Raw genomic sequence first — 26,362 nt, 5'->3', positions numbered from 1 at the left:
ATCCATGAAAACCGTTGTAGAAAAATATTATGCGAGTATATGCCTATGAGTTTATTTTAACGTACCTGGTCACAGAGATATTGCACAATGGATGCTACATATTCCGCGCACTGTTGTTGAATGATGTTGTCGCTGGAAGATTTCATCAGAGTCAGAAGTTCCTGGAAAAGTTCAAGGTAGCGCTCATCCCCTTTGCCACCATTTATCAGGTGTAATATGGCCACTTTGCATGCTCTGTAAGAAGCCAGCGAATCGAGGAGAGCAAGCAGACGAGCGGTCTGGCCAATAAACTGCTTCTCCTTCTCCTCTGGACCACTGAAACAATAGTATGTGAAATAGAAGACAACAGCAAAAAATATACATTTTCTATTATACATAATACATAACTGACAGAGGAAGAATGTTTGAAGGGAAAATAAAATGAATAAAAATGATCAGATATGAAAAGAAAAGTCTTTCAACAAAGTTGCTACCGCACTGTGAAGCAGGATGTACTAGCACAGCACAGAATTATCCATTATGCTCAATTGCCATGAACAATCTGAAAGTGGAGTTAAAATAAACACATTCCTAACTTGCCATATAAGAATTGAATACAATACCTTTGAAGCTCTTCTACAATCAGATCCAGTACTGTCCGCATGATCAGCAAAGCGGTAGGTGAAGCCAAATCACACAGCTGGATGCAGATGCGTCTGATAGTATGCTGCAGAGGTTGGCAAGATGTCCCAGAAATGGCCCTCACAATGTCCTGCAAAAGCTTTGAATGCACATGTAGATGCATACTCCATAGTTTTCTAGTGTTTAGGGCCACTGCAACATCCCCGGGTTCAATAAGCTGAAATGCAACACATGACCTGCTCAGAGAGGTTGGCAGCTGAACTTGAAATCTTCACGTAGAGAGCAAATAATAGATGCTTGTATGAACTGTCAATTTCTACACACGTCCCATTATGTACACTTTCTCAGAATCCATAGCTACACTTACAGCAGAAAAAAAACTCTTTAAAATTCAGAATATATACGATTAACAAATATTAATGGATTTAAAATATATAGGACAATTTTTCATATTTTTAGTAACAAAAATTGCATGACATGTCTGCTTGCATGATGGTGATTTGTATCTGTTTAATACATCATCTTCCACATATACACAGAGTAAAAAAAAAAATATATGACAAAAGAAACAAAATGTCACATTACCTGGGTGGTTTGCATGGGAAGCGGTAGGGGCAGAAGTTCTGACAATATGATAAGACCAGAGAAAAAGCCTTCTGGAGCTTTTAAGACAGAAGAAAGAACTTCTTTAAGCATCAAAGACCAAGTGTTATTGGCCAATGTTTCCTCCGATATGGTCAGCTGTTCATTAACGCCTTGGGTAAAAGTCAACAGGATGTCAATGATATCACCCTGGATCTTCTGCTCCTCTCCATCCAGCCTTCCAGAGAGGGGGATAGAGCACAGCAGCATGTGCAAAGTAACTAGGGTAGATGGGACCCTCATGTCTTTAAACTCAAAGGAGCCACCCCTCAAAAGCTCAGTTAACATGGTCTTAAGCAAAGTAAGAGTGCAACGAGCCACGGAAATGGTGATAGCTCTGTAGAGTGTGGTTCCAAGGTTGACATGAAGTCTCCATGGTTGGATAAGGATACCATTCAGCTTCTGCAGGATACGGATGAAAGTATCCAGGCCTTCAGCAGAAAAAAGTTGAATAACAGCAAGGTTCCACTTCAGGTCTTTCTGCTGGCCTGCGATGTCAAAAACAGATCATAAATGCATTATGTAGGAGTTCTTGCAATTAGCAGATTGGAACAGATAGCCAGCAGTTGTGCAGTAAACAAAGCACATTTTAAAGACCTATATGTAGCATGACCACATTTGTTTTCAACCAAGGACATTAAAAGGTATTCACATTTCAGGAACAAATAGAGAAGGCATTTATAAATTACATTGTTGGCATATATAAACTATGTGTATTGTTTAGAAGCCAAACCCCTTTAAACTCATGAATAGACAAACAACATGTCTGATTATCAATTACCTTCAACAGGATTAGGAGGACATGCAACAAAACAAAGAATTCGAAGAGCAGTCAGGAGACCAACACCTTCCGGTGTCATCAGGTTGTCCAAGTTCTACAAGAAAATAAGTAAATAGTCAGGCATAATAAAGCTCTATACATAAAAAGGAAGAAAAAAAACAACAAAAAAACAGTCTATATCACAGAACTAGAATTATAAAACAGTATTAAGAAGCCATAGCTATAAGTATTCTTGATATATATTGTTGACTCTTTGACAAAATGCCGAATGGTAAAAACAAATTAATTCCCTAATCTGACAGATTGCCAACTCTCTTGAGCTAATGAGCGAAAACTCTCATTTTCAGCTCGATTGAAGTTGGTTCTTTAAGAATGTATGGATTTTCCCCCCATGAAGAAGTCACACATATGACTGTCAATCTGAGCAAGTTACACTGCAGTTTGATGAACAGAAAACGATAATCATGTCTTGATTCAGCTCAGTGACCTGCCTTTTCATGCTTAGGTCACAATGCTTTCATGGTGTAGCCTACGCATACCACCAGTATGTTCATTAACCCTTTAAGGACTAAATGTTACAGGGAGGGTTGCACTCAGTCACAAGTTATTAACACAGGGTGCTAAGTGAAAAAAAAATCTCAGACACTCACTGTGATCGCTTCCTTTATCAAGCTTGATAAAGACCTGGTTACAGGTCAAAACGTTGCAATAAATCTGCCTGGAAGCGATCACAGTGAGTGCCTGAGATTTTGATTTTTCACTTAAATGTTACACTTTGTCATCTTCACAATCTGGCAACTAAATATCTTATGGTAATATGAAGTGTACTTTTGAGCTAGCTTTCACAGCTCTATGCAGTCCAGAACAGATTGGATCAATCCACTTTGGATTAGGATCTTTATAGAACAGATTGTTAAGAGAGCATCTTATCTCAGACACACATACCCCTTAATCTTTTCCGCATTCTCAATACCCTTCTCAAAATCTTTTACACACCACCCATCTCCATAAGGTTACCAGATCTGGACACTATTGCTTTATGCTGATCATTAGTTAGCGAGAAGCACTGCCCTATTCTATGCTAAATGTTTTTTGGAAAAACTTTTTGATGTTTCCTTTCTGCTGGGCAGTGTATATATTGTAGATTTGCTTCAGTTTCTGAATATAGGCAATCTACTACACAGCATATGAGCCAGGCTGTAAATTACACACAGTGTGAGATGCATCTTTTGTTAGAAGGTTATACAGTAAAACAGTTAGAACGACCATGCTGGTCAAAAGTGCCAGTCACCATAAAAATTTACTCACCTGCTTTATATAATCAATCAGGCCAGGGATGCAGTTTATCTCAAATCGAATACTTTTTGATGGTTCTAACCATTTGGCAAGCTCTATTAGAAGAAAATGAGGGCACTATTTAGACAAAATTTTAATAAAGCACAATATGCACACAATTCTTGTGAAGGAATAAAAAAAAAAAAAAAAAAAAAAAGTCAATTTCATTGTCATGATCATGCTATTACATGAGAAACATTCAGGAACAATCAAGCAATAATTCCTTGTTCGTCTAATTACGGATTGGTATATTTCATTTGTAACAGTATCAAGAAGCCTTAAGTGAGAAGAGAAGGGTATCCCAAAACGAAAATAGCTCCTTGTACAAAATAGCAGGATCGGAAAAACCCTCCAAACCTCCATTTTGATTTAGTTTGGACCTTAAAAAGGAACACTATAGCATTAGTAACACAAATGTGCATTACTAACGTTGTAATGCCTTGCTAAACATTTAGGTTGCCCGCCTCCTCTCAAGGAGTGAAAATTTATTTTTACATAACTTTTTATCCCTTGCCGCACTGCAGTTTCGCCTCCTTGGATAAGGTCATCAAGATCTATGATCTCTGCCAATCAAATGCTTTCCGTAGGAAACCATTAGGAGGCAAGTGCGCAAAATGCAACACTGCAAAGGCTTACTCTGCTAGTTCTGTGTAAGTGCCTCTAGTGACTAAGCATGAGGCATTTAAAAACTACAATGTAAATAGATGCAGTGTTAATACTACAGGGACATGACACCAAGACCACTTCACCGCAGTTAAGTGGTCTGGTGTCTATAATGTCCCTTTAAAATTTTCTTACAACTCTTGGCTTAGTAAATAAAACCAACAAGATTTTAATCGTGAATAGGTCTATATTTATTTCTTTATTACTAGGCTACAAGCTTATCCTTAAAATCTGCAACATGGCTGCCAGGTGCCTACACAGGCCATGAGATATTCTGAGTAATTTCTAAAAACATAAGCATATGCCTCTTAATGATTTGAAAGCCAACACCTACCTTGCAGTTTTATATTATTTTCGTCTGCCTTGCAAAGCTTCAGAAGAGAGGCAGAATGACTTTCCAATGTCTGTACATCATTAGCAGTCTGGACCACCAGCAGTACAAGCAGACATGCATAGTTATAGGCAACAGACTTCTTGGATTTTGTATCTCTGCAAAAAGAAGGTTAATTTGCTAAATATACATATAAACATATTTTACACTATATGGAAGCAATTATGTGGAGCTGTAACAATCACAGATCCTCACAGATAGATGGCTAAAGATAACTATTGGCTGTGGTTTTATTAATTGCAGATTTAACACATCATTGTGTCTGTGAGGTCTGGAAGTTACAATTAAAATGTAATAGATCAGGTATCTCTTTAAACCGATCTAGATATATATTACTTGTTCCAAGAACAAAGTTACTGAAATACAATAATGTAGGAGGAAAATCTCTCTAATGCATTGCAAACTGTAAAAGGCAAATAAACATTTGACTGGATTATTTTTAGGATTGAAACATGCAAAAATCAGATCAATTACCCAAGAGCTTCCTTAGAGCAAAACTCCATGAGAGTTATGAGACACTGCAGGTTCTTCTCAAGGCTAAAGACATGGGCAACAGCCGACCTCCCGATGGGGTTGAAGCTGATGAGGTAAAGGCTGTGTAGGATTCCCAGGAGATTGGCATGGTCGGCCTCTTCACTGGCTTCACAGTGCTGGAAATGGTGAAAGAGCTCAGAGATGTACTGCAGAGCCTGCGTGGCATGCAGGAGCCAAAGAGCACATGGGTCCTCACTACTTGCATCTGATTGTATATTCTCCTCTTGGTCCTGCTCGGAGGCCTGGCAAAGTGCTCGGGCTATAAGGTTGGTCGACTCATTCTCAAATAATAGGAAAAGAAGACCTTTCTGTGACTGTGTCAGAAACCTGAGTATTTCCCTAAGGGTGCTGATCACTCCAGGATGACAACTAGTTGCAGGGAGAGAGAGGAACAATGTGGCAGACTCCATAAACTGCTGGCTGTGAAGGTACCTGGGAGGAGAGAAGCACACAATACATGGGATCTACAACTACAAAAAACATTTTTTTTTTATTAAAGGAGCACTATAGTAAGACACGTCCCATTTTTCGAGAAGCATCATAGCTGTCTGGTGCGCATGCACGGCTTCGCGCTGCACCAATTGTGTTCTTCATAGAGCGGCATTAAATGGCGCTCTATAAATAAACTGAGCGCTCTACCGCGCAAGTGTATTCGCGAGCTGTCTGCGCCCGCAACCCTCCAGCCCAAAGTTTGTATACAAACACTATATATAGATATCTCTATATATAGTGTTTGTATAAAAACACACTAATTGTAAATAAATATTGTAACATACACACACACACTATCCATATCTATCTATTCATGCATCCATCTACCGAAAATTCAGGATTCCCTTGGCCGAAAACCACTTTATCCCCCAAATGCAATAGATCAATCTGGAAGGTAGACAAGGGGTTAAAACATAAAATATGTTGGAGGTAGCCAGGGGAAACTGGAGGTAAGACTAAAGACTAGTACCTTTGGTCTTACCTCCAGCTTCCCCTTGCTACCTCCGATGTATTTTGTAACCTTTTCTACCTTCCAGATTAATCTATTTCTGTATACAAGGGGACAGTTTCTGTGCTAAAAACAAGCCTTTTTAATAAAGCTCACGTACTTACGTTTTTAAGCACTACTTTGGAGGTCTACTATGGATATTTACAGCTGTGACTTGGTAGAGGAGTATCCTTATAAGGCTAGGACTTATTAATTTTTTGCTCTTGAGGTATATGTGTTCTGTGATCATACTGTGTATTTAGAGTGGATTATCAGTCACAGACAGACACACATTACAGGCTAGTTTTGCCCACTCCAATCTCAGGTGTGCTAGGTTGGCCGCTCTAGTATTTCCGGGTCTGAGGGTCTGTCAGTAAAGAACGTGGCAGTCAGTGAGCAGTGGCTGGACCAGGGATAGAAAAGGAGAAGCGCCTGGAGCTGGTACTCCAGGGTCTGGCATGTGGTGGCCAGTTCCCCCCGGCTCTCTTCACCCTCTACCTCAACTACCTGGAGGTGAGTGGGTGCTTGGAGCTGTGGGAGCTGTCAGACAGTCTGGGCCTCCTCTCCCACGTGCAGAGCCTGGTGCTGTGCCGCAAGAAGCTGCAGAGCATCCCCCCGGCTCTCAGCAAGCTGAAGGCCCTGCTGGTGTTGGATCTGTCCGGGAATGAGCTGGAGGAGCTGCCGGCGGAGATCACTCAGCTGTCTGAATTCAGCACCCTGAATGTAAGCTGTAACCAGCTGCAGGGCATTGTGCACTACTAACCGGCCACAATAAGGGGGAAAGGGGAGGGGTGTGTAATTTTCAGCAACCGAAATTTCGGTGCATCCAAAATCTCCATCTATCCGACTGACACACACACACACACACACATATTCTCAGCCACTCTCTCCCACTCACACACTTTCGCTCTCTCACTCACACTCACTTTTAAAATAAGTGTACTTACGGTATGGATCCTCCTGCTGTGTCTCCGGTCTCCTGCCTGTCAACCCGAGCCGACGCTGTGCACAGGAGATTTTTATCTCGCACACTGTCAGCTCTGACTGCTGACAGGCTCCGCGTTTACTACAGGACACAGGAGGCACATTCACAGTGCCTCATGTGTCCCGATAGCATGTTTGATTTCTTCAGCTTAGCATGAAGACGTCAAAACGTGAGTCCTGCGCATCAGGAAGGACTTGACTCGGAAGACCCTCTGGTGGCCGTCTGAGTGACTGCCACTGGAGGTGTTCATAGGTTCTAATGTAAACACTGTATTTTCTCTGAATGCCAAACTTACCTTTCTTTAATCGATTCCTCTTTTCTTCCTCTGTCAGGATGTGTTCATTTCTTCCAGTCTGCTCTAGTTATCCTTAAAACATAAAACAAAGTAGGTACTACTTTGTCTTATGAAGGTTTCCGACACTTGACCAGTTTTGACCAGCGGAGGAGCAAAGTATGCTTCATTTCCGGTGGTCAAAGCAATTTTCTCACAAGTCTCACCTTTCCTTCGTGTTCCCGCGAATCCTCCTTTCACTTTTCCTATGAGTCCTGTCACTTAAACAGAAGGCCGGCAAAACTACCGAATTTCATTCTAACAGAATATGAACAGTTTCTCCAATCGTGTTAGGACGCAATTCGGGACTTTGTTCAGATCGGAATTCCATTTGAATTAATGAAACTCCAATCCTATTCGTGCCACGGCTGCATCTTGCATCTGCTTAGTAGATAGCTCCCTAATTCCCACAGTATCAGGGAGTCATCTACCAAAACGCTGAAAGACCTAAATTGGTCTTTCAGCCAAACTTATTAATACTAAGTAAAGATTACTTAGTATTAGTAAATTCTGCCACTACTCGCTATATCGAGAGTAGGGGCATGTCTACTAAACCGTGAACAGCCTTATTTTTTTTAGCCTCGGGTTTGATTGTTTTTTTTCGTCTGATTTTTTTAAATGTTATTTCCAAAGTTCGATGGGTATTATGGATTTCATTTAGGGCCCCCACCCGCCGCTCAGGTGTGGGGGCCGACGGGGAGGAAATTAGGTCCCCCCTTATTGTTATTTAGGACCCTCGCCTGCTGCTTAGGGGTGGGGGAAGACAATACGTCCCCCTATTGTTATTTAGGGCCCCCATCCGTCTCTCAGTGGTAGGGGCCGGCAATAGTGACAGGATGTTTGGAAAAAGTGAAAGGAGGCTTCACAGAGGAAAGGTGAGAATTGTGGAAAAATTGCTTTGAGCACCGGAAATGAAGCACACTTTGTTCCTCCACTGGTCAAGCGTAGGAAACCTCCATAAGACAAAGTAGTCCCTACTTTGTCTTATGTTTTAAAGAAAACTAGAGCAGACAGGAAGAAATTTGGAACAGATCCTGACAGAGGAAGAGAAGAGGAATCGATTAAAGAAAGGTAAGTTCGGCATGACAGTGCCGCTTTAAGGTCAAAAGCAGGCAGTGCACTAAATAGCGAGGACCTCTGGAACTAAAACATCTAAATTGTGCATTTCACCAGGCACTGCCAATCTTACGTCAAAAAGAGATTGAAAAACACCTGACATTTTTGATTCAGCTATTTTGGCCTTAGATTTTCAAACACCTTTTTAGTTCTCTAAAATCCCTGTTTCTTTTTAATAAACCCTTAAAATGTAACCTTTGAGTAACAAATTCAAACTTGCCTGTAGTCACCTTGATAACACAGATATTGAGACTTAATTTTCTGTACTTTTTAACCTGAGACTTTATGCCTTTACAAATACAAATATATTCTTCTGGCTGAGAAACTTCAAATCCAGAGTTATCCTTTTTTTTTTTTTTTTTATTGTAACAGAAAATTGTGGGCCTATTATGTGAAAATTACAGTTGTTTGGGACAGTGTAGAGTATGGATGCTTCCTGAAAGGTATAACAAAAAAATTAGAAGTCTGGAGGGTCCAAGACATGCTCACTATGGGGTTAATTTCTAATCTCCTGGACTAAATTTGTACTCGCCAATGGCTAGGGGAAATTTTGAGTCCTGATGAAAGTACAAATTACGTTATCATCAAGCATATTTCTTGATCTTTAACTGTATTAAAAGCAGACAAGCAAATGTGTGTGAAGCTCTTGAATACTTGTGCACATCAGCAAATAGAGATAAACTGAATCCTTAGAATAACTTATTGAAAACATCATTGGACTTAAAGGACCATTCCAGGCAGCATAACAACTTCATCAGAATGTTGCTATTATAATGCAAGGAGGTCCCAGTCACGCCAACTCTGCCTCTGAACGTCCACTAAATATTGGAGGCTTTATCGGGATGCTTTGGAAGTGCTTCCGCCTATGGTCAGAGAGCATTAGCATCAGCAGCTCCCTAATTATAAAAGAGAGAGTGAAAAAAGGTAGACATAGGTGCCTGGGACCTCCCTGCACCAAAACAACTTAATTCCGATAAAGTTGTTATGGTGCCCACTAACAAACAAACCACTAACAAACTAGTTTTCCTGGCACTATAGTGTTAATAGGTCCCCCCCCCACCCTCATGGCCCCCCTCCCGCCGGGCTGAAGGGGGAGGAAGGGGGTTAAAATCTTACCTTTCTCCAGCACCGGGGACTCTACTCCTCCTTCCGACGTCACCAGCTGAATGTGCATGCACGGCAAGAGCCGCGCGCGTGCAGTCAGTCCATAGGAAAGCATTTCTCAATCGGAGCTGGGAAGAGGCAGTGTGCTATCAGCAAGTTGGTCCCCAGTTTTCTTCATGTCAGAAAGGATCACTGTGAAAATCACAGTGAGAAGCGCGGAAGCGCCTCTAGCGGCTGTCAAGGAGACAGCCACTAGAGGCTGGATTAACCCTAATGTAAACATAGCAGTTTCTATGAAACGGATATGTTTACAGCAGGCAGGATTAATCCTAGATGGACCTGGCACCCAGACCACTTCATTAAGCTAAAGTGGTCTGGGTGCCTATAGTGGTCCTTAGGCAAAGAGGAATAAAAAAAAAAAAAAAAAAAAAATTATAATTACTCTTCCAGAATTAGGGGGAGGGGGGGATAAAATGTTTAAACCTACCTCTGTGAATACCTACAGGTTTACTATGCAGTGATTTGCCATGAATTTTTGAAGAGACAAAATTTGCAGGACTTCTTACCGAAACAAGATAGGATAGGGATCGTCTCTTTCAGATGGTCCAGTAATCCGAGCACTTGTTGGAAAGGATTTTACAGGTGGCTGAATCATAGCGTGAGGAGCAGTTTCCAGAAGATGTAAAATTTCATTAAGAAATGCAACCAGTTTTTCCAAGTCTCCTTCACTTATATTAGAGGCCTCTAGAAAATTATCCATATCCATTTGAACCTCAGCATCATGGTCTAGGACAGATTCTGTGTCTTCAGAGCTGGGAAGAGGCAGTGTGCTATCAGCAAGTTGGTCCCCAGTTTTCTTCATGTCCAAAAGGATTTCATAGAAGTGGCATTTCTGAATAACAGCAGAGCAGGCAGTGAACACCCTCACAGTTTGATCCCGTAAAATGAGTTCTAACAGTTTCTGGTAACCGCTCTTCCCTTGCACAGAAGGATTTTTTAAAAAGGCTTCCATTCCCTCGGTTGTACTGATGAGGCTGTCCAGTGATTTAAAAGCATTCAGCTTTAAAGAGGAGGATACATGCTCAGCAAAAAGCAAATTATACAGTTTGCTTATGATGTCTCCATTTAGAAGAAATTCTACAGCTCGGGTACCACACTCTGCTAAAGAGGATACCAACTTGGTGCCTGCTTTGAGTTGTCGGACATTCAAGGCTATGGGCTGCTGTAGAGCTAGCTGCAAGTCCAGCGCTTGCATTGCCCAATCAACTAACTGACTAAGATGATCGCGTCCAGGTTCTTTAAGTTGCAAATAACTCAATCCCTTCACAATAAGACTGGGTACCTCTTCTAAAGCAGTAACCCATTTTGCTCCTCTGTCATCTTGATACAGTTCAAGAAGTTGTGTGAGCTTAACAGAAGTTTCTGCAACCTCAGGGCTTTCCTTTTCTAGATCTTGCTCCTGAAGCCTGTAGAGCTCATTCTCAAAAGCAGTCCTGTATGGACAGCTAAAGTACAGTAAAGGGCCAAAGTCCCTATCATAAGGATCATAGGCCATGGTGGGCACAGAGGCTAAATCCTCAGGAGTGTAATCAATGTCAAAGCTTGGGTACTTAAATGCTTCACGCTCAAAGTCTGCAATCACATCCTCATCGCTTGAGATCAGTTCATAGCCATCATCTCCTAACAGAGAAAACATGATTAGAAGACATCAAATGAAGGTGTACAAATGCTTATTAAAGACAAGAGCTTAAAGAGAAAAGAACAGGAGAATTTTCTGTGAATTAAAGAGCAAAGCACAACAGAGTACATTAATTACTTAATCAAACACCATATTCTCACACGTTAAAAAACAGGAGAGACAAACGGAATCTGCAGAAATATTTAGAGTGGAGGGATAAGCTATATGACAACGTCACCATCTGGTAGGTGTATATTTTTAGGGTTATTCCAACCACCATGACCACTTCTGCTTTTAGAATTGGTCATGGTGGTAGGAGTCAGTATGTGCAGCATTTCTGTTTGAAAAGAAGCAGGGTGAATTGTTAGTGCAGGAATCACCTAAGAGGTTTGCCCTGATGTGGCAGGTGAGCTTACACTCAAAGTGTCCACTGAAGTCATACTAAAAACCTCCAGTTATTTAAATGTGCATAGGGATTCGGGATAGTGCACAAATAACTATTTTATTTTGTTTTTATTGTATGTATTGGAGCTGATGTGTACTATAGTTGTTGCCACCCATGAGTAGTGTGAGTTTGAGCATAGGACTTATTTTTGTATATTTGTTTTGAGTTTCTTCCCTGCAAGTGTCTGTCTCCCCTCTCTCCCTCCCTCATTGCATTCAGACCTCCCTGCCTCCTGAAACTACGAATATTGTTGTTGGGTTTTTTATTAACCCCCCCCCCCCCCCCCCTTCTTTGTGCTCTGAACCAGCAAACAAGTCCAAACAAAGGAAAAGGTGAAGGGGAGTGCTCAGGTGTAAAGGTCAAAGAGCAAAAGAGGGCATGGAAAGTTTAAACTTAACTTTTAGGAAATATTGATAAGAGGTAACTGACAAAAATCACTCAAAAATAAACAGAATCCAAAACAATTACAATTGTAAACCAAGAAAAATAAGATATATACAGTCTTAGTGAAAATAAATGAGGTATATACAGGTTATGTCAGATAAAGTAGAAAGATAACAGGCTGTACAAAAGAAAGGGAGATACAGCCTGAAAACTTGGACCATAAAGACGGTAAGTTAGAGATGCTACCAAATGTCTATTACCACTGTACAGCCTGCTTTGAGTAAAGTATGCAGTAGTGATTGTAGCAATAAAGCGAACAGTGTAGCTGTCAGTAATAACCTGGAGAATTGCAACAATGTTGCTATGCTTAGAGCCTGGAAACTTTACTCTTTTACTACTGGATACTTTACTCAAAGCTTTTGACACTTTTACAGCCCCATAGGATGTACAGTGGTAAAACATATTTGATAGCATCTCTGACTTTATCTCCCTTTCTTTTGTACAGCCTATTATCAATCTACTTTATGTAGCAGAACCTGTATATACACCTAATTTATTTTCAATAAGATTGTATTTATACCTTAATCTTTCCTGGTTTACAATTTTTAATTTTTTTGATTCTGTTTATTCTGATTTATTTTTTTATTTATATTTATTCAAAGTTAAGTATCATCTTATGTGCTACTAGTAACTGGCCAGGGCTTTTTTTTTTTTTTTGCGGTCTTTGTAGTCCAATCAAATGAGAAGCCTTTAACTGAACTGTGTGAAGCCCTGGCGGGATCGAATAGAGGCGGGATCTATGCTCGGTGCCCGATTCCAGGTGAGCAAAACACCCTCTTTTATTGCAAACGAAGGGAGTGTTGGGACACCTAATAAACAGTGCCCAATAGGGCATTATATATAGAAAAATGCATTTTATAAGAATATAAATAAAATACATTTTAAGAAAACGTGTGGAGTAACCCTTTAATCTAGACATTATTTAGCAAATGTGTGAATAAAATAAGACACCTGGATATCGCCTACTCCAATTAAAAGATGCCCACTAAAATTAGCACATGCAAGCGTTTTTTTTAAAGCACATATGTGCATGAGCTATATTTATAGTATACATGCCAATTACTTGAGGGGAAAAAAAATACATTCTAACCAATACACAACATGGATCACCATGTATAGATGTACAGATTCTGTCCAGAAGGAATAGTGCTGTGAAATACTGACCGTGTGCTGTAGAGTACTCCAATAGCAGCAGAGATCATTATTTGAAGAATAGATTAATTTAGCTTATGTGAAAATATGAGCTGCAAATGGGTGTACCTTACAGCATCTCATCAAGGACCTGCACTGAGCATGTGCAAATACACTGGAGATTAAAACTACATTTACAAAGTCAGACAGTGACTAATCGACCACCTCGATATTTGGGATTTATTTCAAGGCAATAAAATAGACATGGAGTTGCAAAACACACAGAAATTATACATGTGATGCAGAGATAAAGTATATAGGAAAGAACCATATATTAGTGTTATTAGGAGACATTTATCAAGGCAAAACTGGGCGCTATTCTGGGGCAAAGCACTAAATAAGCAGCAGACACCTTGAACTCTAATAGGATGGCTCGATATTTAATAGCAAAAAAAACAAAACAACACATGGTATGCCTGATAAATCTCTCCATTAAGTCTAGAAGGTGGCTTATGGACAGAGTGGTATAAATAGAAGATGCATGGAATATGCTTTGAGTTCATGGAAAAAAAATATATAGTAATAAAAAAATAAAAAAAAAATCCTTGGTTATTTTTTAACATTATGACATCATAAAACAAATAAAGGTGGACACTTCACCAAATCCTCCAGTGAACTCACACATAACTCACCATACATTTTCACAGCAGGCACTTGAAGGAGTGGCCTCTTTTGCATTTTAGGGGAATCTATCACCAACGAGGGAGAAAAAAAAAAGTCTGCAAATAAGCGGCAGTACGTGGCCTCTGCACATGGCAGCCACTGATAAGGATGCCTCAGATACCAGTAGCATGGCTCCAATATCATGATAATTACACATTTACAGCAGTGGGGATGGAGTTGACAGACAAAGATTGATGGTAGATACAAGTATTTTCTCACAGTGATGAAAAGATGTCACTAATTACCTTCAATTTCCTCATCGTCTCCCTCGTCTTCATCATCTTCATCAGCTATACTGTCCTCAGTCTGCCCATCTTCATCTTCTTCATCCTCTTCTTCTTCCTCTGCATTAAGGTCATCATTGTCGTCGTCTTCATCATCATCATCTTCATCGACGTCATCTTGACCATCATCATCTTCGTCATCGTCAACATCATCTTCATCAGAGTAGGTGCCTTCAGGGCGAATGGACACTCGATCAGGAGATATGGGTTCAAAGTAGCCTTCTCTCTGTTCTCCATCATCTTCCTTATCACCACCTAACAGAACAGTTACAAAAAATATTACTTACAGAACTAGAGTTTGTAATCAAAAGCATGTGTTAATTTATCTGTCCTAAACTGTAATTCAAATTGTAATGTGCTTCAAAAATTTCAGGCAGATAAAATGATTTACAGGTGATGTAATTTGCTATTTTTAAAGAGTACAATTAAAAATATACAAAGAGTGGGATAAATATAAATATGCACTAGACATGCTGCAGGTAAATGTTAGAGAATAGAGAAATAACCCTACGTTAGGGGTGTTTGACCATTTGTGTACCCCAGTAAATAAGTGGAGCAGACAGATTGTGCTATAAATTGTTAAAGGAACATTCGAAGCACCGTAGCTGCTTCAGCTTACTGTAGTGGCTTTGGTGCAAGGACCCTGTGCCTGAACTCTCACAGTGTACATCAATGCAGTTTTCATAATATTTGCATACATGTTTGGAGTCTTAAAAAGATACTCTAGGCACCATAATCACTTCAACTAACTAAAGATGTTATGGTGCCTGGAGACAACTGATACAGTCTCATTGTTTGTCATTAAACGGTTTTCGTACACTTTACATACACTGAATGAGGGCCCTGGCTGCATGGTTAAAAGGATCTCTTGGCACAAGTTAAGCCCTTTAGCTTGCTCTTTTATCATTTTACAAAAGCTGTTCATTTTACAACAAGTGCAGATTTAAATAGACACCTTTATAAACAAACATTGTTACACCCACTTAGCTGTCAGACAACTGGCCCTGATACTTCCTTGTGGTTTACACTTGAGCTAAACTTAAGGGGCATTCTCTAGACCATTCTCTAGAGCACCTGCCTTGCAAAGACTTCTCATTGTGCTGCATTGGGAAGCCTGTGATTGGACAACCACAGAAAGTCTGGGTTGTGGAAGAAGGTGGTGGGTGGGGGGTGAGCTTGCAAGAGACATGCAGCTCTTGCAAGTTGGTTTCAGATATTCCCTCAATATATAAAAATAAAAAATATGCATAATGGAGTATATCTACTAAATAGTGATTTCTCATTTATTGTATTTGAGCAGTAGAGTGTCCCTTTAAGACAAAGGGAAAGTCCACATAAGCAATACAAATCCATACAAGTGACAGGTGGTAGCAATAGGCTGGGAGTGTTTAGCTGATCAGTGCTGCTCAGGTCAATGTGTAAGCATCAGCCAAAGCAGCAGAGGGGGACAGGGTGAATGAAACCAAGAGAACCTCATGCAAAGTCAAAGCATTTCAGAACATTGAACAATAGGAAGGAGCCAGAGGACTCCAGGCACCCTAATGGACTTAAATAAGACATGAGACAACTTTTAATTGTGCCTATAATGTCCCTTTAACTGTGCCTACTGGCTAACCACTGGCTATAACCGTACAGATCAAAAAGAGCAAATCAGTTTTTTACACACGCAGAATTGCTATGACTGCAGACATTGCAAACAAGACTGCTAAACACTGTGCATACTGTGTGACAGTGAACGAGGATGTACAGGAGTTACTTCAAAAATGTATGCAGATAATACAAATATTTTTTTTTCATAAAAGAGAATCCGTATGATTGCATTCAGACAACATGCTTAAAGGAACACTGTAACATTAAAAAGATGCGTTTATTTTCTAGAGTATCCCTAGTGTTCCTTAGATACAGGCCCCTCGTAAGAAGAAAGAGGAAAAAAATCCACACCATTACCATAAGTTGCCACTCTGCCCTCTGTGAGATTCTAATGCTTTTCATAGAGTAGCAGTGAATCCAACGCTTCTCTATGCATAATTGCATACCGCATCTTCATGCTGAGAGTGATTATGCTGAATATGAAAGCCTTCAAAAGTTGAAGGTCTTAAGGAGAATCTGCCTTTAGTGGCTTTCCAGTCACTAAGAGTACTCTCAGACTAATGTAAACACTGCAGTTTTTCAGAAATGGAGATGTTTTACATTGTCTGAGTAAAGGGACAGCATCCATGTACCAAAAGCACTACATTAATATGTAATAGATTTGGTGATTTGACTGTCCATTTGAACCAGATTCTTGCTGAACAAACGGTTTCAAAACATGAGGAGAAAAATAAATATATAAATGACAACTAAAATATTTACACATTTGGGGGGCGGAGCCTGGCATCCAGACTGAGCGGTTGTGCTGAACCTCAGCTCCCGCTCTAATCTACTCTTCTAGGGGTAAAACCCCAACAAAAACGGCACAATCGCCCACTGGAAGGAAGCCATCATGAAGGGGACACCCGGGGGACTCACCCGACACAAAACACAAGCCTGTAACCCCCCCAGGGACCCGACAACAAGCCCTGAGGCCTGCCGGAGATCGAGCTTCGGGGAGGCGGCCGCTCCCCGGGCTGACATCTCCTCCCCCCCCCCCCCCCCCCCCCTCTGGACCGATGGGGGTCATCTCAGTCTGCACCAAGCGACATGAGGGGCAATCACGGGCTGACACCACAGCTTGGCACACCGCAGCCGAGCACATGGTGCAACCAAAATGGCAGCGGCATCCACATTAGGCGAACTAAACAGTATACCCGCAGGGGAGACTCACAGTGACATAATGCAGCGCGTGGAAGCTGCGTTTGCCCGATTCTGGCACCGCTTATACGAAAAGCTGCACGCACACCCGGCAAACCGCCACAAAAAAAAGGCAAGCCGAGTCGTCCCCATGTGAACATGGGAAAAGTACCACTGCACCGGCAGACGGAGCGAAAGTATCGAGCCACACAGGGAGGGAAGAGACGCTCCACTCCAGGCAAGTCCGCAGCCCCCAAGATACCTGCCCAACAGAGGCGGAGAGGTGGCAACAAGAGTTCCAGCTGCCAAGTTTCTCACAGAGATATAGCCTCAAGACAGGGGGCCCGAGCATGCAGCCTCACGAAGTCGGTCACAGATCCGACCCAGAACTGGGTGACCTGTGTGCCCGACCCATATCCGGCAGGACTCCCATTACAGCTCCCACATCACCCTTACCCACCCCTGTGGACACTTCTTCGGAAAACCCAGCGGCCACCTTACAGAGTGGGAATTGGCTAAAGAGGACTGCCTGACCAACACCGATCCACTCCCAGCTTGGCTTACAAATGGTGGACTCTCGTTGCACATTTACCTGCACTCCGGATAGCCCTGGTGTTTCTGACCTCCCTGGTACCCGGTCTTGCTTTGACCTGCCGAAATAGGGAACAGCGACCAGTGCAAAAGCCCCATAAGCTTACTGTTTTCTATTTCTCTTGCTCCCCACCTCTCGTTCCTATGATGTATGCATCACCTGTGTTGCCTTATGAAGAACTGCCATTATTAATTTACAGGACTGCAATGCTATGTTAGAATTGACCCAGAAAGCCAGACCAGCATCAAGGCATAGTTATTCAGGGAGAGATAGTCAGTTTAGTGTATGCATTATACATAGTATAACTCACAGTTAAACCAGTTTTCCCATCTTTGTTTGTATTATCGCAGTATGACTTAGCTTAACCTCACCTACTGAGATCTTAGCACACCCAAAACAGCTTATTCATGCAACGACTAACTCCTGATATTTATGTCATAATATAAAAATGTGCACTGTATTCCCAAAAAAAAAAAAAAAAAGATATTAAGTACAGTTGACAGGCAGGCCCAGTGCTCCACTGCCCCTAGGTGGTTAAACCATACTATGTAAATGCAAGTTAACGAGTAACTATGCTTACCTATGTCGGTCCTGCATAGCCTAGCAGGTCAGTCTTGTATGAATACCAGCATGCCTACTTAAATCAATGCAGGTCAAACAACTAACTATAAGCATCTTCTGTTAAAGCTATTATGCTAATCTATTACGTTAACCTATGTCAATGCTACCTTGTCTTGCATAACTCATGTTTAGACACCATGCCGACTTATCTGACAAGCCTGTTTATTTCACATGCATCAAAAAAAAAAAAAAAAAGCGCAACATATCATCTTTCCCATTATGTCTTTGTGTCGACTCATGTAACCAGTTAAATGTCATAACCTTACGATGTAATTGACAATGCGCTTCAAAAATAAAGAATTTAAAAAAATAAAAATATTTACACATTTCATTGAGTAAATAAATGATGCTGTCAGATGAGTCCACTCACTGTACTGTACTTTTTCCCACCACAAAGTCACAGACGGAGCAGGGATATTATGTAGCACGTCAGCATGCTCTAAAACCAATATTAAAAAAAAGCCTATTTAAACATGTCGAGGCGTTACAACCATCTACAAACAATTGTACAAGAGTTTGATGTTAAGGAATTACTTGATCACATGTGTAATTATAGTGAAAAACACCTGAAACTGGCATAGGCTCGTCATCATCATCATCGTCATCAGGTGGCGGCGGCCCGGGGGGAGTGCGAGGCCCCCGTGGCTGAGGCCTAGGTGGACTACCATTGAATTGATCTTCTTTGTCTTCTTCAACTGGAAAAAAGGAGTAAAATAAAGGTAATCCAGTCAGATAATAATGTATCCAAGCTGGCCTTTACAGTACACCTGTCATGCAAATACTACATGGTGTCACCTTACAGACAATATCACTTCATCTATACATTATGCTATCCAAATGGCAAGCAAATGCTTAAAGGGACACTATAGTCATTAAAACAACTTTAGCTTAATGAAGCAGTATTGGTGAATAGAGCATGCCCCTGCAGTCTCACTGATCAATTCTCTGCCATTCAGGAGTTAAATCAGTTTTGCTTATGTTTATGCAGTCCTAGCCACACCTCCCCTGGCTGTGATTGACACAGCCTGCATGAAAACAAAATGGTTTCATTTTCAATCAGATGCTAACTAACTCTAAAAGTTTTTATCTCCTGCTCTGTAAATTGAACTTTAATCACATGAATGAGGCTCCTACAGGGTCTAGCAAGATTTTAACAGAGCAGGAGATAAGAAATTCCAAATTAAACAGAATTAGCAATAAAGGAAGTATAAAAATTAGATGACTTTACAGAAAGTGTTTAGGAAGGCTGTGCAAGCCCCATGCAGGAAGGTGTGACTAGTGCTGCTAGTGATTTAAACAAAGTGATTTAACTCCTAAATGGCAGAGAATTGAGCAGCGAGACTGGAGGGACATGATCTATACACCAAAACGTCTTCATTAAGCTAAAACTTGTTTTGGTGGCAATAGTGTCCCTTTAACTAGCATTGTATTTCCAGATGAAAATTGCAGTCTACATCGTTTAGGATAAAGAGTATGTATTCCCACACAGCTGAGGGCAGCATCACTCAATTCACATCTCAATGCTGAACGGTCACCCTTTCATTAGCAATGCCTTTTTAATGGAACTTAAACATTGCAATTAGTGAGGCAGAATGGTTTTAATAGTATGAATTTTACTTCATTAATAATCAATAACTTTGCTCCTTCTCCCCACCAGGAGCATTTCTATTTCTGTTTCAATAGTATGGCTGTATATAACATCATCACTTTTAGCTGTGCCAACCAGAGATATTCTATGGGCTCTCACAAAGAGAAAAATACAACAATCAGATTAAGTATAAATAACTCTGTAAAATAAGAGGTAGATCCACTGCTTCCTTTGCCTTGATCAGACAGACTTATTCTGTGTAATCATAAACGTGTGAGTCGGAAAGTGCTGAAAAGAATCCTATCTGAACAGTGCTTCACTAGAAAGTCATGTTAACACCAGGATCACTACGAAGCTTTTTAGTCAATTTCTAGTCTAATGAAAACCTACTCGAGGAGCTGTAAAATGGGCACGAATGGGCACCAAACGCAGATATTTATGAATACCCATATTTTGATTTGTGATGCATTTTTGCTATATTACATGTAAAATAGGGGTTTCATTCTGGACTGGAGTTCATTTATATTTTGGGAAACAAGGGTTGTGATACAGGTTGGAGAGACACAAATATACAAATCAAATACAAGTAAAAACAATGCAATTCTAAAAAAATAAATTTAAAAAAAAATAAAGACAATTTACTTCTTTAAACTGTAAAAGGAAATATCCAACACTGTTAGAGGCAGTTTGTAAAGTGAAAACAAGATAATTAAATTACAGTAAGTACCCACCTCCGACTCCACATTTAAATCAACAAACATACTAACCATGCTTTGGGTTTCTTTTCATGACTAGCTGCTGAAGTTGAGGAGGAGGCGGTGGGGGTGGGGGCGGTGGAGGAGAATCCCGGTCATGGCTTATGACAACTCTGTCTACGGACCCATAGATAGCTAGCGTAAGGCAGTTATACCACCCCTTAAGCACTAGGCCATCTGTATTAACCTGACACAGAAACACGATTTGAACAAAAAAAAACATGCTACTTACTGCAAACGATTTACAACTAGACAAGTAATTTAACATTAATATATTTTCACCATAACTGTATGGGTATCTGAACAAACACTGCAAATCAAGTTTGCATCACATAGAGTATTTTAAAAGGTTTATGAATATTGTGGGGAAATATTCTGACAATATCAAGAAGAGTAATTCAATATTTACAAGCAAGAACATTTTTTTTTTATAAACATGAAAGAGGATGAATGAAGGCTGACGGCAGACCGTAAATAATGGAACACAAACACCAAAATGTATTCAAAGACTGAGTATAGATTATATTGCTTCTGTTATTACTAGAGTCTCAGCTTTCTTCTAACTTATGTTTCAAAATCTAAATTTACCTTCATATAGTGCAAGAAAGAAATACATTCACTATTAATAAAATAGATATCAAGTCTTACCACGTGCGTAACACTAATACTAGGAATTGGAATTTCAGAAACTAATGTTCAATAGGTACAAACAAGAGACTGAATAGGACGAGAAACCCACACAATTTTTTTTTAAAAAAAAGAAATAAATGCAAAATGTCATTGTTGCCGACTACACATGTCACAAGGTAACATACTGATTAAATCTTTATATTTCGGACAGCTAAAAAGGCACGTTCTGTGAAGTTGGCATTGGAAATAATTCTTACAAATGCAAGCAATACCAGTTTAACTATTCAATAACAACATTATATATTATTTGAGCACAATAGATGACCTAATTTTTTATAATAGAACACCCAGAGCAGCAGCCTCAGTTACCTTTGCATTTGGTCTGAATATGATAGCACTGCCTTCGTCATAGTCCAGACTGTTGATAAAGAAACACAAAGAGGCAGTTAACACATATATACTTAATAGAGATTGATTTTTACCTATTTTAGTGCAACTCACCTCCCGAGCCTGTCAAACACAGTCGCACTTGGCTTGCTGACATTATTGAAGAACAAATCCAAATGAAATGTGTGCGGTGAGGTCTCTCTGCAAAACACAAAATGGATGGTCAAAAATATATGGTGTAGGATGATTTGTGTGCTGAGCTTGGAGTTAATAATTGTGTGTAGCTTCTAGAAATATAAATTAAAAAAAAAAAAAAAAAAGTTTCATTTAGGACCTACAAAAGACATGAATCCATAGATATCCTTATAAAACAGTCAAAAGTGAGCCAGCAACCACACTACATGTATCACTGCCCTCTAAAAACATGGGCAGAAAACATGCGTGTGACATGCTTATCACTGCTATTCTACTCCACCATATGTAACGGCCCTCTACATACTTATACAACCCAAAAATACGTATATATGTAACAAACACAACAATGTACACAATAACCCCGTCAAATACGGACAATATGTGCATAGCAAAAAACGAATAGATAGCTACTTTTACAAACCTCTGTTATTTTCTGTTTATTTTATCTCAGGTTACTGCATTACCCTGTAACAATACTTCAATTTTATTGTAACTGCAAAAAGCCATAAAGGCACCTCATGCTCAAGTCTTAAAAAAAAACACAACAACAACTAAATAAAGAATTTAAAAAAAGAAAAGTGAGCCAGCAGTAACAATTAGAGGTGTAGGGTGTAGAGACATTAATTGTTTAGCATAGCTGTCAAAACATATATTATATATATTTATAACCTGTTATCTGCATCATTTAGGACTGCTATTAAAAACTAACTAATGGCTCAAAGCAAAGTATGAAAATACAATTGCACATTATGATTTGTCAAACAATGCATTGTAAAGAAATCCATTTTACAAGAATATTGAGTAAAATGAATACAGTTGACTGAAGGCACAATTGTAGCTGTTGCAATCTATTTCTCTTATGATCCTCAGATAGAATAATTTGTTCAATTAAAAACAACACTGATGTTGTGCCAATACTTCCTCTAAGCAAGCTAGATGAAATAATATTTGAAGCTTTTAGTGAAGGGTGTTGAGAAAAACAAAAAGAGAATGCTACATGCAGTGAGGACAACTTATAAGAACCAGAATGCACTACAGTTAAAGGGACACTCCACTGCCCCCCCTCCAAAAAATAAAATCACTGTTTAGTAGATATAGCCCACATGATAACATGCGTGCATTAATTATCATTTTTTTTCCCCATTGTGGGTACATCAAAACACATCTTGCAAATACTGCAGATCTCGTCTCCCCAGCCCAGAGTTTCTGTGGCTGTCCAATAACAGACTTCGTAATGCAGCTCTATCAGAAATCTTTGCATGACAGGTGCTCTGATCAATTGCCTGCCTCTTGGGTTTACCTCCACTTAGCTAAACAAACCACGAAGTAACAGGAGCTGTTGTCTGCTTGAAAAGAAGGGGTTGTAACAAGGTCAGTTTATAAAAATGCCAATGTCTCTTGAAATCTGCACTTTTTGTGAAAAAAAACAAAAAACAAAGAGGGCACACACTTCACACACAAAATATTTCTGCAAGCTAAAGTGCTTTAGGGATCCAGAATGTCCCTTTAAACTGATTAGTTCCCAGCATGAGGTCTCTCAGCTTCCTGATGATGTAGATCCTGATGACACAGGATTCAGGATTGTAATAATAATATCCAATAAATATCCTGCAAACAGTTAACCTATTTTTTTTTCTTCCATTAAAGGGATACTATAGTGCCAGGAAAACAAAAGCCATTTTCCTGGCACTATAGGTTCCTACAGTAGCCCCCTGCTTTGGCACTGAAGTGGTTAAAACCCCCTCAGTCACTTACCTGAATCCAGCACCAATGTCCCTCGGCGCTGGGTCAGCCTCCGCCCACAATGCTTTCCTATAGGGATTCGATTGATGCTGGATGTCCTCATGCACAGCGTGAGGACGTCCAGCGTCAGTTAAGCAACTTTTAGTCTCCTACCCACCCGGAGGTCCCTCTAGTGGCTGTCTAGTACACAGCCACTAGAGGTGGAGTTAACCCTGAGAGGTAATTATTGCAGTTTCTCAGAAACTGCAATAATTACTTGCTCAGGGTTAAAGGTGATGGGACATTGCACCCAGACCACTTCAATGAGCTGAAGTGGTCTGGGTGTCTATAGTGCCCCTTTAAATTGCTTAATTGCTTTACCATGATCAACAAAATCACTTTGTAAAGTTTTACTTTACATTCCAATGACAATTATTTTAATTTAAAAAATAAATAAAAAAAAAAACAACACAACAACAACAAAAAGAACTGAATCTGTTAAGGAAGGAAAAAACAAAGGATAATTAAAGAAGAAATTATATATTTGTCCAGGCATAATTTTTAAATATAGAACTCACCCATATGCCCTGCTGTCTGGTAAGCTGCTATGTGCTCTGACTCCTGGTGGGATGACACGGACTTCATTGATGTATACAACACGTGGAAATCGAACAACATCCACATTGCTACCGTGCTACAAAATAAGAAACATATAGGTGATATATAAAAACAATATAGCAGTGCATAGCATAAAATAAATAAAATATATTTGATTTGAGAATTTTTCAAATTTAATTATATGTGGACTTAAATATGCATCCCCCAGTTGATTTTTGACAATTTATGATTTAATAAATGAACGCAAACTAGGTAGGAAAGAGAACCATGTGACCATGACAAATTTATGTAACTACATGTATACATGCAATTTTGGCAAAGAAAAAAAATATAAATCAAAACAAGCTAACTACTAGTGAAATTCTGATATTGTAGATGCAACTATTTTACTTCTATGCATTGCTGTTATATTTATACACCAAATCAAGAATTGTGGGGAACTGAAGTGAATCTAAAACAGCTAATTTGAGGAGATAAATAATTCCAGCACTTCTAATTTGACCTGAAATATTCAACACTCTCAATTTTCTTCAATGTAGTGAATAAAGCCCTTTACAAAAAGTTGCTCTATTCACCCTCTGTAATAAATGAAGCAAGTATTTAATACAAAATGCTAAATACTGTTTACAATTTATTGTTATTTAAAAAAAAAAAAAAAAGCACAATAACCGGACAAACGTTCCTGTACAAATTATGGATCATTAATGGACTGTCACTTTATAGATATGCCATAAATATAGTTGCAGAAATTTCGGAGATAAAAGCCTCTTCCAGGTGTGGGACAAGTTTGCCTGCTGAAGGTGTATCCACTAAACAGTGCAGAGAAGAGATTATAATGACTAACAACTTTTATTTTATTATGTATTTTATATTGTATTGAATAACACTGGCAATTTTACCACATACCTTCCATTTTCGTATAAAGCAAGTTAATTTTTTATTATTATTATTTTTTTAAATGGATTGTGGCACTCACAGGTTTGCAGTCAGAGATAAGCGACAAAACCCTAAATAAGCACAGTCTTCAGACAGTCAGCTTGTAAACATATTGTAATTATTTTAAAACACATTTTGCAGAGCTATACAATGACATTTAATAGTAAGAATTAAAATTTGATTTTGGACATTATTTAGCTCACATGAAGCATTGGTGGCTGGAGTAATGGGTTACATTATCCATTACATGCTAGTGGTGGCTTGTGACAGTTTGCAATTGTGCAGCAGTAGTGCCCATGATGTAAAATAGGAAACAGGGCTCCCTCCACCTGAATAGCCAAGGGTTAACTGTCACAATTATAAATCACCCCAAATCAGTGATGGCCCAAAGGTTTGCTGAGCATCATGGGACATGTAGTTTATAAACATGTTGGGTGTAAAGGTGCCATAGCTCTTCCAGAGACACAGATCTTGATTTTATTTCACGTTACAGCTCTGGGGACTCACATGCTGCTCCTTGCCCTTACAGGCAGTGCTGGGTTAACACACAGGCAGTGCTGGGTTAACACACAGGCAGTGCTGGGTTAACACACAGGCAGTGCTGGGTTAACACACAGGCAGTGCTGGGTTAACACACAGGCAGTGCTGGGTTAACACACAGGCAGTGCTGGGTTAACACACAGGCAGTGCTGGGTTAACACACAGGCAGTGCTGGGTTAACACACAGGCAGTGCTGGGTTAACACACAGGCAGTGCTGGGTTAACACACAGGCAGTGCTGGGTAGGCCTCAGTGTCACCATATCCCAGGATAAATAAATAAACACCTATTCTCCCTCTGCTCAAACTCCCCAGGATCCCCGCCCCATACACCTGCCTAGCTCAGCCTGTAAGTCACCATTGTCTCACTTACCTCCGTGTTCTGGTGTTTAAAAGTGTCCAGGAACAGCAGCTCCATTGCAGAATCCCCCGCCATGTTAGGTAAGGGCGGACAAGCTGGGAGGCGGGGCTTCCGCCAGGAGTGTTCCACTTCCCAGGCTGCGGTGCGCTCGGTTAATCGTTCCCCCAGGAGCTGAGCACAATGTGTTCCTAGCTGGAGTGGGTCCTAGCGGGTTCATTGACATTTCATACAGTCAGGAATATAATCTCACTGCATTCATCCTGGGTGCACAGTTATGTACTGGATTTTATATATATGGTATATGCTCACTGTCCAGATTATATATCTGCATAATGTCATGTTTATGGTATCTCCACAAACTGCTCAGATTACAGCTGAATACTGTCCAGATTACTGTACTAGGTTGTTTCTGCATAATCACACTGTCCTGGGATATGATATCTCCATCCTATCCCAGGTTATA

At 40.0% G+C, this 26,362-nt stretch overlaps 1 protein-coding gene across 2 annotated transcripts in view; it reads right to left on the bottom strand.

Moving 5' to 3' along the window:
• VIRMA (vir like m6A methyltransferase associated) overlaps nt 1–26,010 on the bottom strand; it is a 36,503-nt gene extending 10,493 nt beyond the window's left edge. Inside the window, exons 1-16 of one of the 2 annotated variants that reach the window (XM_063451242.1) lie at nt 25,912–26,010; nt 24,025–24,140; nt 21,644–21,730; nt 21,512–21,560; nt 20,525–20,699; nt 18,736–18,864; nt 14,149–14,442; nt 13,873–13,929; nt 10,049–11,162; nt 4,908–5,399; nt 4,377–4,531; nt 3,353–3,435; nt 2,045–2,138; nt 1,207–1,751; nt 603–838; nt 66–315 (exon numbers count right to left, since the gene is read on the bottom strand). In XM_063451242.1, the coding sequence (XP_063307312.1) occupies nt 66–315; nt 603–838; nt 1,207–1,751; nt 2,045–2,138; nt 3,353–3,435; nt 4,377–4,531; nt 4,908–5,399; nt 10,049–11,162; nt 13,873–13,929; nt 14,149–14,442; nt 18,736–18,864; nt 20,525–20,699; nt 21,512–21,560; nt 21,644–21,730; nt 24,025–24,140; nt 25,912–25,974 (3,939 nt within the window). In that variant the 5' untranslated portion in view covers nt 25,975–26,010. The remainder of the gene's footprint in view (nt 1–65; nt 316–602; nt 839–1,206; nt 1,752–2,044; nt 2,139–3,352; nt 3,436–4,376; nt 4,532–4,907; nt 5,400–10,048; nt 11,163–13,872; nt 13,930–14,148; nt 14,443–18,735; nt 18,865–20,524; nt 20,700–21,511; nt 21,561–21,643; nt 21,731–24,024; nt 24,141–25,911) is intronic. The other variant, XM_063451241.1, reaches the window with a different exon arrangement.
• Between the last annotated feature and the right edge of the window lie 352 nt (nt 26,011–26,362).

Source organism: Pelobates fuscus, chromosome 4 (genome assembly GCF_036172605.1).
Source record: "Pelobates fuscus isolate aPelFus1 chromosome 4, aPelFus1.pri, whole genome shotgun sequence".
Classification (NCBI taxonomy): Eukaryota; Metazoa; Chordata; class Amphibia; order Anura; family Pelobatidae; genus Pelobates; species Pelobates fuscus.
The sequence above is the reverse complement of the archived record's forward strand: the minus strand, read 5'-3'. Positions and strand labels throughout refer to the sequence as shown.